A 12,045-nucleotide genomic window follows, 5' to 3' on the forward strand; every position below is an offset into this window, starting at 1 on the left:
GTGGAGAGTGGCAAATAAGGAATAACGACAAAAGACGTTAGTGTCGGGCTGTGATTCGAACCCCTCAACCCTCGAATTGGGAGTCAAGTTAAAGACCGTCACCACTACTGGGCCAGAAGGGATTAGACCACACAGAGAGCCATCGAGGTCACTGTGACAGGTGGCTATCTCATTAACTCAGCTCTCATTTAACATAAGAAAAAGAGGATCATGGGGGACCAACAGGCACCGATTGGGGAAGTTTTCTATATAGAGGGAGCAAGTAGCTACAAGTATGGTAGTGTGCCTTTAATGCACCACTACCCCATAGTCATATAATCTTCTTTTCTAGTTTCCTATTTACCCATCTCTACCCACTTTCTCTCATTTCCTCATTTTTCTATCATATTTCGCCATTCGATTGGGGGTACGTGCCCCCGTACCCCTGTGACTACCCCACTGTCTATGGCAGAGTGCTTACTTAACAATAGCTTTAGAACTGCGAGTGTATGAAATGTCAGCTCTTACGTCCATTAAAAATTGGGTCCAATCAGTCCATTGTACTCCATCTCTATAATTATAATGGTCAGTCCTGCTATATTTTGCACTTTTCTTACTGTCCATTATCTGATCACGCTTTTCACTATTTCACAAAAAGAAATATGTTGACAGGGTCTTCTTTCTTGATTGTGCAGTACTAATATCATTATTCCAAATTGAATATTAAAGGGATAGTTGAGTTTTGTTGCAGAGGGCGCTACACAAAATATTTGTTTGTGAGATAATGACAAACTAAGTGTCAAATTTAAAGGAACGTACAATTTAAATGACAAAATCATCTTTGTTTGATCAAAATCGGTTCAGAGACGGCTAAAATATCTATAAATATAACCAGTTCTAATACTTGTCGGGCACCACAAAATATTCGATTTTTTTTTTCTTTTTCGTGTTGGTTATAATACGCACAACCAGCCGGCCCGTGTATTGTTATTATAAATTAATTAATAAATTAATGGTCACCGTATTTTTTTTAAGTGAAGCTGAATTTGTGTGATCGTAATGGCTTAAATTCACATATTTGGGGGTCTAAATTTACCTTCATAGCAATTTCTTTCAGGTCCTAAAAAGGCACTAAAAATGTCATAAATAAGAATAAGAGCAAAACCGTGCATTTTATAGGCAATTACGGACTGAAACAAAGAACTCAACTATCAGTTTTAAGGTACTAATTAGACCGAGGACAAATGCAATATATATGTATATAAGTGAAGAAGAGATAATTAAACAACCGTAGGAGATACAAAATTGGTTCGATGGATCGCGTAGATACAGCCCTTAGTGCAAGTGAAACTACCAGTGACATTCCAGGTAGCTTTGGGTCTCTGAACCATAGTGACATCGGAAATAACCTGACAATGACATGAATGATATCGGGGCATCTTGCAAGGTCTGGATCCTGTAAATGACACAGGAGAGGGTAGTTTAGACTTACAGGTATATGATATACGAGGAGACACACCGAAAATGTCCTCGGTTGCATGGTTAAAATTCTCCCTCACTGACTTGAATAGACGCCCATATCACTCGTGGTAGCTATAGGTGACTACCAACGGCATCCTGCTTGAAGTGACACATTTCTCCCTTGACCGAAATACATCATCACGGGTCACAGACATAACCCTGCCTTGTCGAGGACCTGAATATGTAAGATGTGTGTGTGTAAAGTGTTCAGATTAACAAGGTACAACGAGATGCAGAAAGAAATTCACAACGCTGCATGGAATACACAAGGATGATTTTAACTTCACAAGCGCTTTGGATTTATTTTCATCAGGTGAAGTGAGCGTTTGATGGTTTTACATAATTATTATTATAAGTGTAAGAAAGTTACATCTCTCTCTCTCTCTCTTTCCTACTCTCGCTGATTTACCCCTAGATTCCATTTATCCACGGCCTCTCCGCTCTCATCCAGCAGACTCTTTTTAAAGTCCTGCATCAGAAGATCTTGGCCATGCTTCTCATACTAACTGCAGTCTTCTTCACATCAGGTTAGTAGTAAAGCTGTAAAATTTCATGTTTTAAAATGTGGTCTCGTAGTTTGTAGCCTTGACGTATGATTAAATGGCATACGTTCATTTGTATGAAAGCAGAAAAAAAGAGAAAGAGAATGGTGAAAGTTGAAATAAATCGAACCAATAATAAGAAAGTAATGAATATTTGAAATATGAAATCACTAAATATTTGGGGCTCCCAATACTTTAGACGGGCTTTGACATATAGTTGCAATGATCGTGTGTAAATTTATGTCATCAGTGTCTCATTTCATCCTCTTAACATTTTCAGTTGGTGGGTTCACCTCAGCAAAGACCCCGACCTCCTGCCAACGCAGTTCATTTGGGGATATGGAACTGAATTACTCCCTGCCCATCCGCCCTCCCTGTGGTGATTTCCAGCTGAGCAACGGTTCCGTGATAATCAAGATCCCTAAATTGATCCCCAGACCACTGATGAAGAGCTGCCGGAGGGACAACATACCGGCTGGAAACCGAATATGCCGAAGGCCAGGTAAGGGGCGCGATGGCTCATTGGTAGAGCCATGGTCTCGTAACCGGCAGGTCCCGAGTTCGAAACCAAGTCGATGTGATATAGTTCTTTTTAGTTAGTCATTAATCATCATCATCACCAAATCCCACCAGAGAAGTCTTAAACTTGTCGACCCCCCTTGTCACTTACAATCGCGTTGCACAAACAAACCATCAAACTATAACATCCATTGGCGTAAGAAAAAGAAGGGTGTCACTTTAATGGCAATCAATTCATGCCACTGAAATCGATCTATAAAAGGATCGTTCTTCATGGCATTGAATTCAAGCCATACATCCTCTTTCTCGCTTTCTCTCTTTTTCTATTTCTCAATCTCTGTCTCCCTCCTCCCCCCTCTCTCTCTCTCTCTCTCTCTCTCGAGTATTTTGCAAATATGAGGGTCGCTGTACTTTTTGTTCATGCTTGGCCTGTTTTCATTTTATTTCATTTCAATTGATTTGATTGATTACTCAGAGCTAGCGGTTTTATGTTGTATATGATTTCTTCCATGTGTTGCCGTGATTTGTTACGGTAGTATTTTAATACATTAATGGTCTTCGCGAACTTTTGTCCTACTATTTCATTATGCATGATATGCGAAACAACAGGAATATCATGGTCGAATTGGATTAATACGACCGAGATGTTAATTCGTTAAATTTCACTTCTTAGGTCTCCATCAATCGCAAAATTGGTTTCTGTTGAAAGGCGACAGACTCCAATTAATTGCGTCTATCCTATATATTGGATTTCCCGCCCTTGTCATTTTGATACCCTTTTCATGACATGCGACTAATAGAATATTACAAGGCCTTCGATTGTATTGATATGGATACGCCCGTAATAACAACCGGCAATTCTGATATAGGGTATAGACTTTTAAAATGGTTCGGCAATTGCAAAAAAGTTGCTATTAGAAAATTACACCGAACTAGTTTAAATATTTATTTACAGTTTTGCTCATTTTTTTATAGTAGTTTTACATTCATTTCTGAAATAATTTACTCAATTCATTATTTTCTTGACATTCGTACTGGGTTGGTAGCTCATTCATGTCAAGATCTTCCATCCATTTTCATCAAATTTCGTTTGATTTCGTCTCACCAATCTGGAAAGTTTCGATTCTCATCGTTGTTACCAACCTTTTTGTTACCAAGCTTCATATAATCTAAACGGAATCTTTTCGAATCACATTATAATTAATACGATCGCAAAGACTTTCATGAAATCAAGTAAAGGGCAATTTCAATACCCTAATGTATTCCCAAAGGAGATCATGTTCGGGTCACGTGATAGGTCATTGTACGCGTTCGAACATTGCGATAGCCAAACACTGATGTGAGTGTTTTAGGTTTCTTAGCGTTCGTGATAAATAATCTGAATACATTCTCTTTCAAAATTTATCAAGCAATATTCCCCATGCTTTCTCTTAAAAAACGTATCATGTAATTATCTGAACACTTTTTTATTCAAGATTTATCATGTGATAACCTAAATATATTCTCCTTCAAGATATGTCATGTAATATTCTGAATGCATTCTCTTTCAAAACTTATCATGTAATAATCTGAATACATTTTCTCCTTCAAGATATATCATGTAACATTCTGAATGCATCCTCTTTCAAGATTTATCATGTAAGAATCTGAATACATTCTGTTTCACTTTTTTTCATACGACAATCTGATTACATTATCTCCCAAATTTCTTTTATAAAAACATCCTCTTTTTAAATACATCGTTTGGTACAAATATTGTGAATGAAGTCTCTTTCGAAATTTATAATACAATAATCTGAATACATTATATTCACACACCTATTATAAGCTAAATACAATCTCTTTCAAATTTCTTCATATAAAATGTTGGATGTATTCCAAGACCTTTTCGAAAGACGCCAGTACTCATTCTATTGTAAATTATCAATGCCTATAGGGCTATCCAATTAAACGGACTCTTGACCATTGTCATGTATATATGCGTGATTGATTGTATAATTATCTTTTAGTCTCGTTAAACTATCCATTGTGTGATTATACTCTCTTTCGTTTGACACATTGTGTTTTTTCTTTTGCTTGTTTGATTATATAATCATCCTTTAGTCTCGTTAAATTACCCATTGCGTGCTTATAATCTCTTTCTTTTGTGCATTCCACTTTAACCTGCCGTTTCTTTTTGGCCACACTTTTCTTTAAACTCTTCAGTCTGATTTGAAATTTATCGGGGTTCGTTAAGTGTGCTTTAAATGTTGTTTGATTTTATCGTATCAGTGCAAGTAAATCAATTTATGTGATCTTGTTTTGTTTTGTTTAATTTATAAATATAATTATATGCCCTTGCTATATTTAGCTCATTCAAAACCAAGCTTGAATTGTATGTAGGTTGTCTATTTAAACCAAAACGTGCTCTGTTTTAACTTACCTAACATATCTAATAGTAAATAACTGTGTATTATGTATTGTGTATATGTTTTTATTTGTTGTTGTTGTATTTTTTCCATGTACTTTGTCACTCACCTACATGGCTCCTTTGAAAAGCTGGCCTTGTGGCTCTAAAAGGACTACCCTGTATTTTAAAGAAGACTGAATAAATAAATAAATAAATAATATATAATCAGCCAGATTCTGAAAACTTATATTTGGGGAAAATGATTTCCAAAATACAGTAAACCTCGCACAATTCGACAAGCCGATTTTCTTGTAAAAACTTTACTCCGTAAATGGTTATCAAAATTCAGAATACATGGCCAAAATAATCACGATCTAAGCTTTGATTTCACAACTCTATTCACGAAAACTATATCAAAATCGCGGCAATCATGAAGGAAAAAGATCACAATTTCAGAGTTGCGCGAGGTGGCTTGCTCGATGGAATTTACCCGGGCTTGTTTACTGTGCGATGTTAGGCCACAAGGTGGCGTTACAGCATGGTCCTATACAGAGCCATCAATACACATAGTTTGGGGAATGATGATGTTTTGATGGAAATATATTATGCAATATATTAAAATTAACTTGCTTTGTCCTATTATTTCCTATTTCTTGAAATTTAAATTGAATACTTTCTGCCAATTAAAAGACCGTTTTGAAAAAAAACGAGTTAATCCCAAATTAAAGATATTTGTCGTGACAGATTGTACAGAATCGCCCTATAACACACATTTTTGTCTTACATTATATTAAAGCCTTACTGCACTACTTGTAGCTACTCGCTCCCTCTATATAAAAAACTTCCCCAATCGGTGCCTGTTGGTCCCCCCATGATCCTCTGTTTCTTATGTTATTTGAGAGCTGATTTGATGAGATAGCCACCTGTCAGTGACCTCGCTGTGTGGTATAATCCCTGGCCAAACTAGTACAGATGGCCTTTAAGGATATCAATTCAAATGCTTAATATTGGTCTCCTAGATATAACCTGCATGGCCACCGATTAGGCATTGTTTGCTATATAGAGGGCGCAAGTAGCTAGAAGTAGTACAGTGGGTCTAAAATTTCATTTATTTATAGATTGCCTTTCTGGACCGTGTATGAATGGATGGTGTGAGGAGACGATGGAAGCGTATCTCTGTCACTGTCTAGAGGGATTCTCTGGAAAAGACTGTACAATAGGTAAATCTGAAGAAGTTGGTCCGTGATTTTATTCTCCCTCCCTTTTCTTTTCATTTTATAAGTTTGCATTGGATCTAATACCATTTTTTTCTTCTGAGTTTTCGGTTTTAATCAAAGGCCTGCAGCGACATGAATATTTCACATTTGCCGTTTTAATAGATTAAGACATAATGATTCGACAGATATTGTCCATTCACAGGTCCAGGTCCAGGCAAGTTTCTTATTAAACCTCATTCACCCAACAAGACCGACACCAGACCGACAACCGACCGAACAAAAAATGAAATTGCCCCGAATAACCATACATCTGTCGGTCGGTATGAACTCTGGAGTCATTTTGACGGTGTGATGTGTGTATCAGCCCGTAGCTGTCAGAAAGAAAACCTTGATAAGACTAAATTCATTAACGAGTTTGTCTTTGGCAAGACAATGGTTAATCTTTATTTGCCACATTGGACACAGGTGAGGTAAATGTATGTACCTGGTGGGAATTAATTCCTTATTGTGACAGAGCGTCATAATAGCAGTCGTATTATTTATGTCGGGGGTAATAATGCGGAGTGTCAAAGGTAGACAAGAACCCACTACAGTGAATCGAGTATATAATGACCAATCAGGGGAGACAGGGTGGTCTTTACGGACAGGTGCTTTTTATGTGCAGGTTCCTCTCAAACAAGTTTCAATGCGAATCACTGATTAAGCGAACAAAAGGTTGTGTTTATATAGGCACATAGTCTACGCGGTTCCTGAAGCAGGTTTGGATATAATTTACGCCTTTATTACCATTCATACAGCTGACCAAATAACTACGGGCTCGGCATTTCATGCCCCAAACGTGACAGACAATCGGTCTGGTACGACGAGCACGAGTTCCATTTCCACAACACAAGAAATGACACAGCACTCATCGTCGATGTGGTCTTCACTGACGTCTTCAATTACTTATTGGATGTCGACTGCAACGACCACGATGACGAAGGAAGCGGCCACGATGACGACTGAGACGACCACGATGACGACTGCAACTGCCACGATGACGACGGAAACGGCCACGATGACGACGGAAAAGGCAACGATGCCCACGAAAACGACCACGAAAACGACCACGACGACGCCGGAAAAGGCTACGATGACGGCTGAGACGACCACGATGACGACTGCAACTGCCACGATGACGACGGAAACGGCCACGATGACGACGGAAAAGGCAACGATGCCCACGAAAACGACCACGAAAACGACCACGACGACGCCGGAAAAGGCTACGATGACGGCTGAGACGACTTCGGAATACCCACCTACTACAACGGAAATTTCAGGTATGGGTCAGTGCTAGCTTGATAGTTTTCGCTAAAGCGCCCATCATACCAAACTAGTTCTCACTTTGTTCTGGAACCGTCCTAGAAAATCGTAAAACGGGTTATGGTCGGGGTAGAATGTGTAACTAATGTCTATAATACGATCCTAGTTCGTTCATAGACAGTCCTCATTATGTTCATCTCGTCGGTTCCGTCCGCAGTCAATTCCTTTCAAGTTCAGATCGGTTAAATTTGCCATTGCCAGACAGTCCAAGCTAGTCCATGGTCAGTTTTAAACCCTTCTTAACTAGTTCAAACTCGTTCCCAATACGCCCAAACACATTCTAACAAGTTTGCAATCCGACCACCCCATTCAAAGACGGTTCAACTCGTCGTCAACTCGTTTTTAGTGCGTTCGAACGCGCTCCTAGAATTCAAGTGATGCCCCCATGATGCCCATCACACCAAACAATGTCTCACTTCTTTCTATAAAATGTTTCCAAACTGGTTTAAACTATGTCCGAACAGAATGCACGTAGTAGCAACTGTTTGCAATCTGTTTAAAAAAGTTATGGACAGGCTCGGACTGGCATGGACAGGAAGGGTGTTCTGGAACTTTAAGCCTGTTCAAATCTTTGACCGTCCTGCAATTAGAGGGCGTGACACGCACTTAAAACTAGACGGATCTACTACAAACGGAATTGCTATACTTCGATCCTACTATGAACGTGTTACAACGTGACGTGATCGCGCAGTAGTAAACCTGAATGCCAGGACTAGATTGCACACGCAGCACTAATAACGAGATGGGGACGAGTTGAAAACTAGTTGTGAACTAGTTAAAAGCGGGTTTAAACTGACTACGGTATGAAATGACTTTGGACGGGTACAGATGAGATGGACGTATTGATGACTGTTTATGAACGAACTAGGGTCGTATCATAGACATTATTTACACTTTCTACCCCGACCACAACCTATTTACGATTTTCTAGGACGGTTCCAGAACGTAGTGAGAACTACTTTGGTGTGAGGGGGGCATATACTACTGCTAACTGATGCTTGATAACATCACGTTGCAACACGTTCATAGTAGGAATTGTTGGGCAACATTTTTCAGAACGTAGTGAGAACTAGTTTGTTGTGATGGAGGCTTTAAGCACGCTTGTATTAAAATCATGTTTTGTCAAGGAGTCTTTTCCGAAAGTGTCAAGATCCGAATCCTCATAATTACATTGACCATTTACCATAGATCTCGGGTTTTACCCCAGTGGCCTAAAAAAAGACCGCCGAATTCCCATCTTGGCTATGCACCCAAAGGTTGTGAAAGTAAGCAGTACGACACACAAATAACAATAACAATGATAATAATTTTGTCGGGAAGGGGGGGGGGTTCAAATTATGAACGAAAATTATGGCTTTACATATCGTAAACAAATGTTGTGGGTCATCTTCCAACTCCTTAGTGTTTGGTTGTATGATATAACACACGCTCCGGCGAAGATTGCTCTACGGCCAAACCCTTAGACTCACCGAATTGTTTCAGTCATCCCAATATAATTTTTTGTTCGGTCTGTTTTCGGTCCCGGATCGGTCTCGTTGGGATAAGTTATAAGTCACACCACCAAACCGACTCCAAACCGACCGATTTTATTACCATTGTAGGTTATCTCATTTTCTGTTCGTTCTATTGCCGGTCTCGAGTCGGATTTTTGTTGTGACTAAGGTACAAAACTCACACCACCAACTCGACGCCACGCCGAATCTAAACCGACCAATTCTTGTAAAACGTAAACTGTTTCTTCGATCTCTTGTCGGATCGGTGGCGGTCTCTTAAAAAAAGGCAATTTAAATATCCTGGTCTATCACAATGACGATCGGCATTACCTACTCCAGGCATTTCTAGATCGGCCATTAAAACAGGGTATTGAGATTGCCCGTGGGTTGATTTGCCAAAGGTCGTTGCAAAGTGTTACAGGTTTTATTCGTCTTATTCCACACAACTTGCTTTACTTAAATGACTTTCTATCTTTCTCCTCGTTGCTCTCCGTCCCAGATGGTGTCTACAACTTAATAATCTGTGAAGAAGAAATTGCAAATATTACATGTCCACTGGAAAACGTCATCAGCATCTTGTCTACGAACTACGGACGCACTGATCCGGTCGCCTGCCCTCACGAACGTCCAGAGACGACGGAATATACCAGCTGTTTCCTGGACGTCGCCGCGGACATTTGCCAACCCTCGGGTTCAGCATGCAACTTCCAGGTTGGAAATGCTAAATTCGGAGACCCCTGTGGTGGGACGTGGAAATATCTCAACTTGACCTACACGTGTCTCCAGGCTGATTAGTAAGCCTATACTGTTATTAGTTGACAGGCACACGCCCTTGTCTTGAGACTGTGAGACTATACATGGTCTACTGCACTCCATATAGGCTATGTACATTATCTGCTCCTAACCTGCGCGACCAGAGCCCGACAGAGTTAGGCTTTGCTCAAGACTTTATGGAATTGTAATTAAGTGTCAAGAGTTAAGAGTTAAGAGTCTCTGTCTACAGACTACACTGACGTTTGAACGAGAATGATAAGGATTGACTGACTACATTATACTTTCATATTAAATCTCGAATTTTCGCAAAATCAAGTTCGTTTAGGGAAAAGGATTGGTGTGATGATTTTTTTCACAACCACGAGCTTGTCTAGGCAGTGGCGGATCGCGTCTTATTTTTGGTACCATAGCTAGCCCAGATTGATCTCGCGAAGGAAATATGTGCATGAGCAATCGCAAAGGACACCAGCGCATGCGCACATGGAATCCGGTAGGGTTGTTAATAGGGTGATAGTAATTATACAAATCAAGGTTTCATCAACTCATCGTTAGCTCAATCGTAAGGACAGCGTTATACTAATAGAACTTTGGAGTTTACTTGAGGGTTTAAATCTCAGTATTTATTCAGTTTTTTCCTTTATAAATAGTGAGGCAAAGCAGTAAAAAATCAAAGTCTAATTGTTTGTGACCTCTTTGCAAGCTTTCATAACTTGTTATGTATGAACATGAGTTCATACTGGAATCTGGGCTCGCTGTGATACGAAAAAATAAGACGCTGGCGGATGGGGGGGGGGGGTACAAGTGGCACCCACAATATTTGCTTCAAGTTTGGTTACGCATTAAGATGTTTTGATATATCTAGGTGTGGTTTACTATAGCTGTGCTGTATTGGATACCCACAGCTGACTTTAAAGATTAACAAGACCCACAAACTTCAATATATTTTGTTCAAAATCAAATTAAAAGGTAGGGCTTATGTAATAAAATGAGTAATGAGTAAAAAGTATGTACCCACGGTTTTTGCGCATCCCCAAATGTTTTTTTTTTATAACTTTCTTTATATGATCACCCAATCACCAGGATTGGTCTAAGGTTGTTGTTTTGACAATTCGTCATACATAAGTTTGTAACCAATAGCATAATTTTACTTTCTCGTTGTCGTCATTGGTAAGCTCATGTATAGTTAACATTCTAATCACTCCATTTCACAGATCTTTTTTCTTCACCCTTTCAATTTGTAAGAGGGTTAGATTATCCTTCATGAATGCTTACCGTACTTACATAATGTATTTTTGGTAAATTTTGTATGGACGTATATATGCAAAGAAATACATAGTGCAATTATTTTGTATAAAATATCTTTTTAAACATTGAAGGAAACATGTGAGGTAGAAACATTGATTTTCAATAAATCACTCTTCAAAATAGATTTCAGTCTAATTCTAGTTAATCACCCAATGTATATACTTCCTACCAATTGAAAATATTTCATGAAGTTTTTTTCTTTTAATAATATAAACAGAGCCATGTAAAAGACCAGCTTTAAAAAAATTGTTTCGTACATTTACCTTTATTATAAAACATTCTTCATGTATTCTATAAATTATATTAAAGTTATTTTGTTCAATTGTTTGCTAGCTGAAAAGGCTACTCTGTGTAAATATGTGATTGTGATGAATGAGTTAACAAGTGAATAAATAGAAATCTTAATAGAAATTAACGGATTTAAAAATATTGAATGAATTTTAACTGATTCATTGTCCATGTCAGCGCAAGAACAAAAACAACTTCCATGTGGAAGAATCTTCTATAATATAATACATTTTATAAGATGTGTAAATAGCAATTATCCGAACAAAAACTATTTTCTGACCTAATACTTGATATTATTGCACCAAGGTTACACGCTGCAAAAGTGTGACAGCTGTTTTTACATATCTATCCATTACGTTATCGAAAGAAATACAGTTGGTACTGAGTTAGTATCTATCATCTTCTGATTGTATGGGCAAATCTTTCTATTTCAGGGCTGCAAATTAATGGTATACATGCCCGCCCCCCCCCCACTCAGTCTTATTTAGGGTACGTATATGCGTGTTCCCAGCACCACCCCCCCCCCCCATTTTCAGCATAAGTCCGGTGTGTAAAGTCAATACGGGTAGACCTTTTTCTTTTGTTACGAGCCGGAGATTTTGGAAACACGCATGCGGTCCCTCTGTTCTCGGAGTGGGGGGGGGGGGTGGCGG

At 38.9% G+C, this 12,045-nt stretch overlaps 1 protein-coding gene across 1 annotated transcript; it reads left to right on the forward strand.

Moving 5' to 3' along the window:
- Positions 1-1,666: 1,666 nt before the first annotated feature.
- On the forward strand, positions 1,667-11,517 carry LOC100894005 (location of vulva defective 1). Its single transcript, XM_030991617.1, has 5 exons — positions 1,667-2,027; positions 2,323-2,544; positions 6,069-6,170; positions 6,965-7,489; positions 9,525-11,517. Exons 1-5 carry the CDS (start codon positions 1,991-1,993, stop codon positions 9,818-9,820), a joined length of 1,182 nt encoding a protein of 393 aa, XP_030847477.1. The 5' UTR covers positions 1,667-1,990; the 3' UTR covers positions 9,821-11,517.
- The last annotated feature ends 528 nt before the right edge of the window (positions 11,518-12,045 follow it).

The sequence above is a fragment of the Strongylocentrotus purpuratus genome, unplaced genomic scaffold (assembly GCF_000002235.5).
Source record: "Strongylocentrotus purpuratus isolate Spur 01 unplaced genomic scaffold, Spur_5.0 spur5_scaffold_2, whole genome shotgun sequence".
NCBI lineage: Eukaryota > Metazoa > Echinodermata > Echinoidea > Camarodonta > Strongylocentrotidae > Strongylocentrotus > Strongylocentrotus purpuratus.

What these genes read in the sequence shown, in the direction of transcription:
- LOC100894005 (XM_030991617.1), top strand. Translation starts at nt 1,991, where the DNA reads ATGCTTCTCATACTAACTGCAGTCTTCTTCACATCAG. An exon ending in TGGAAAAGACTGTACAATAG is followed by an intron (nt 6,171 to 6,964) that starts GTAAATCTGAAG and finishes CCATTCATACAG; the next exon opens with CTGACCAAATAACTACGGGC. An exon ending in TACTACAACGGAAATTTCAG is followed by an intron (nt 7,490 to 9,524) that starts GTATGGGTCAGT and finishes TCTCCGTCCCAG; the next exon opens with ATGGTGTCTACAACTTAATA.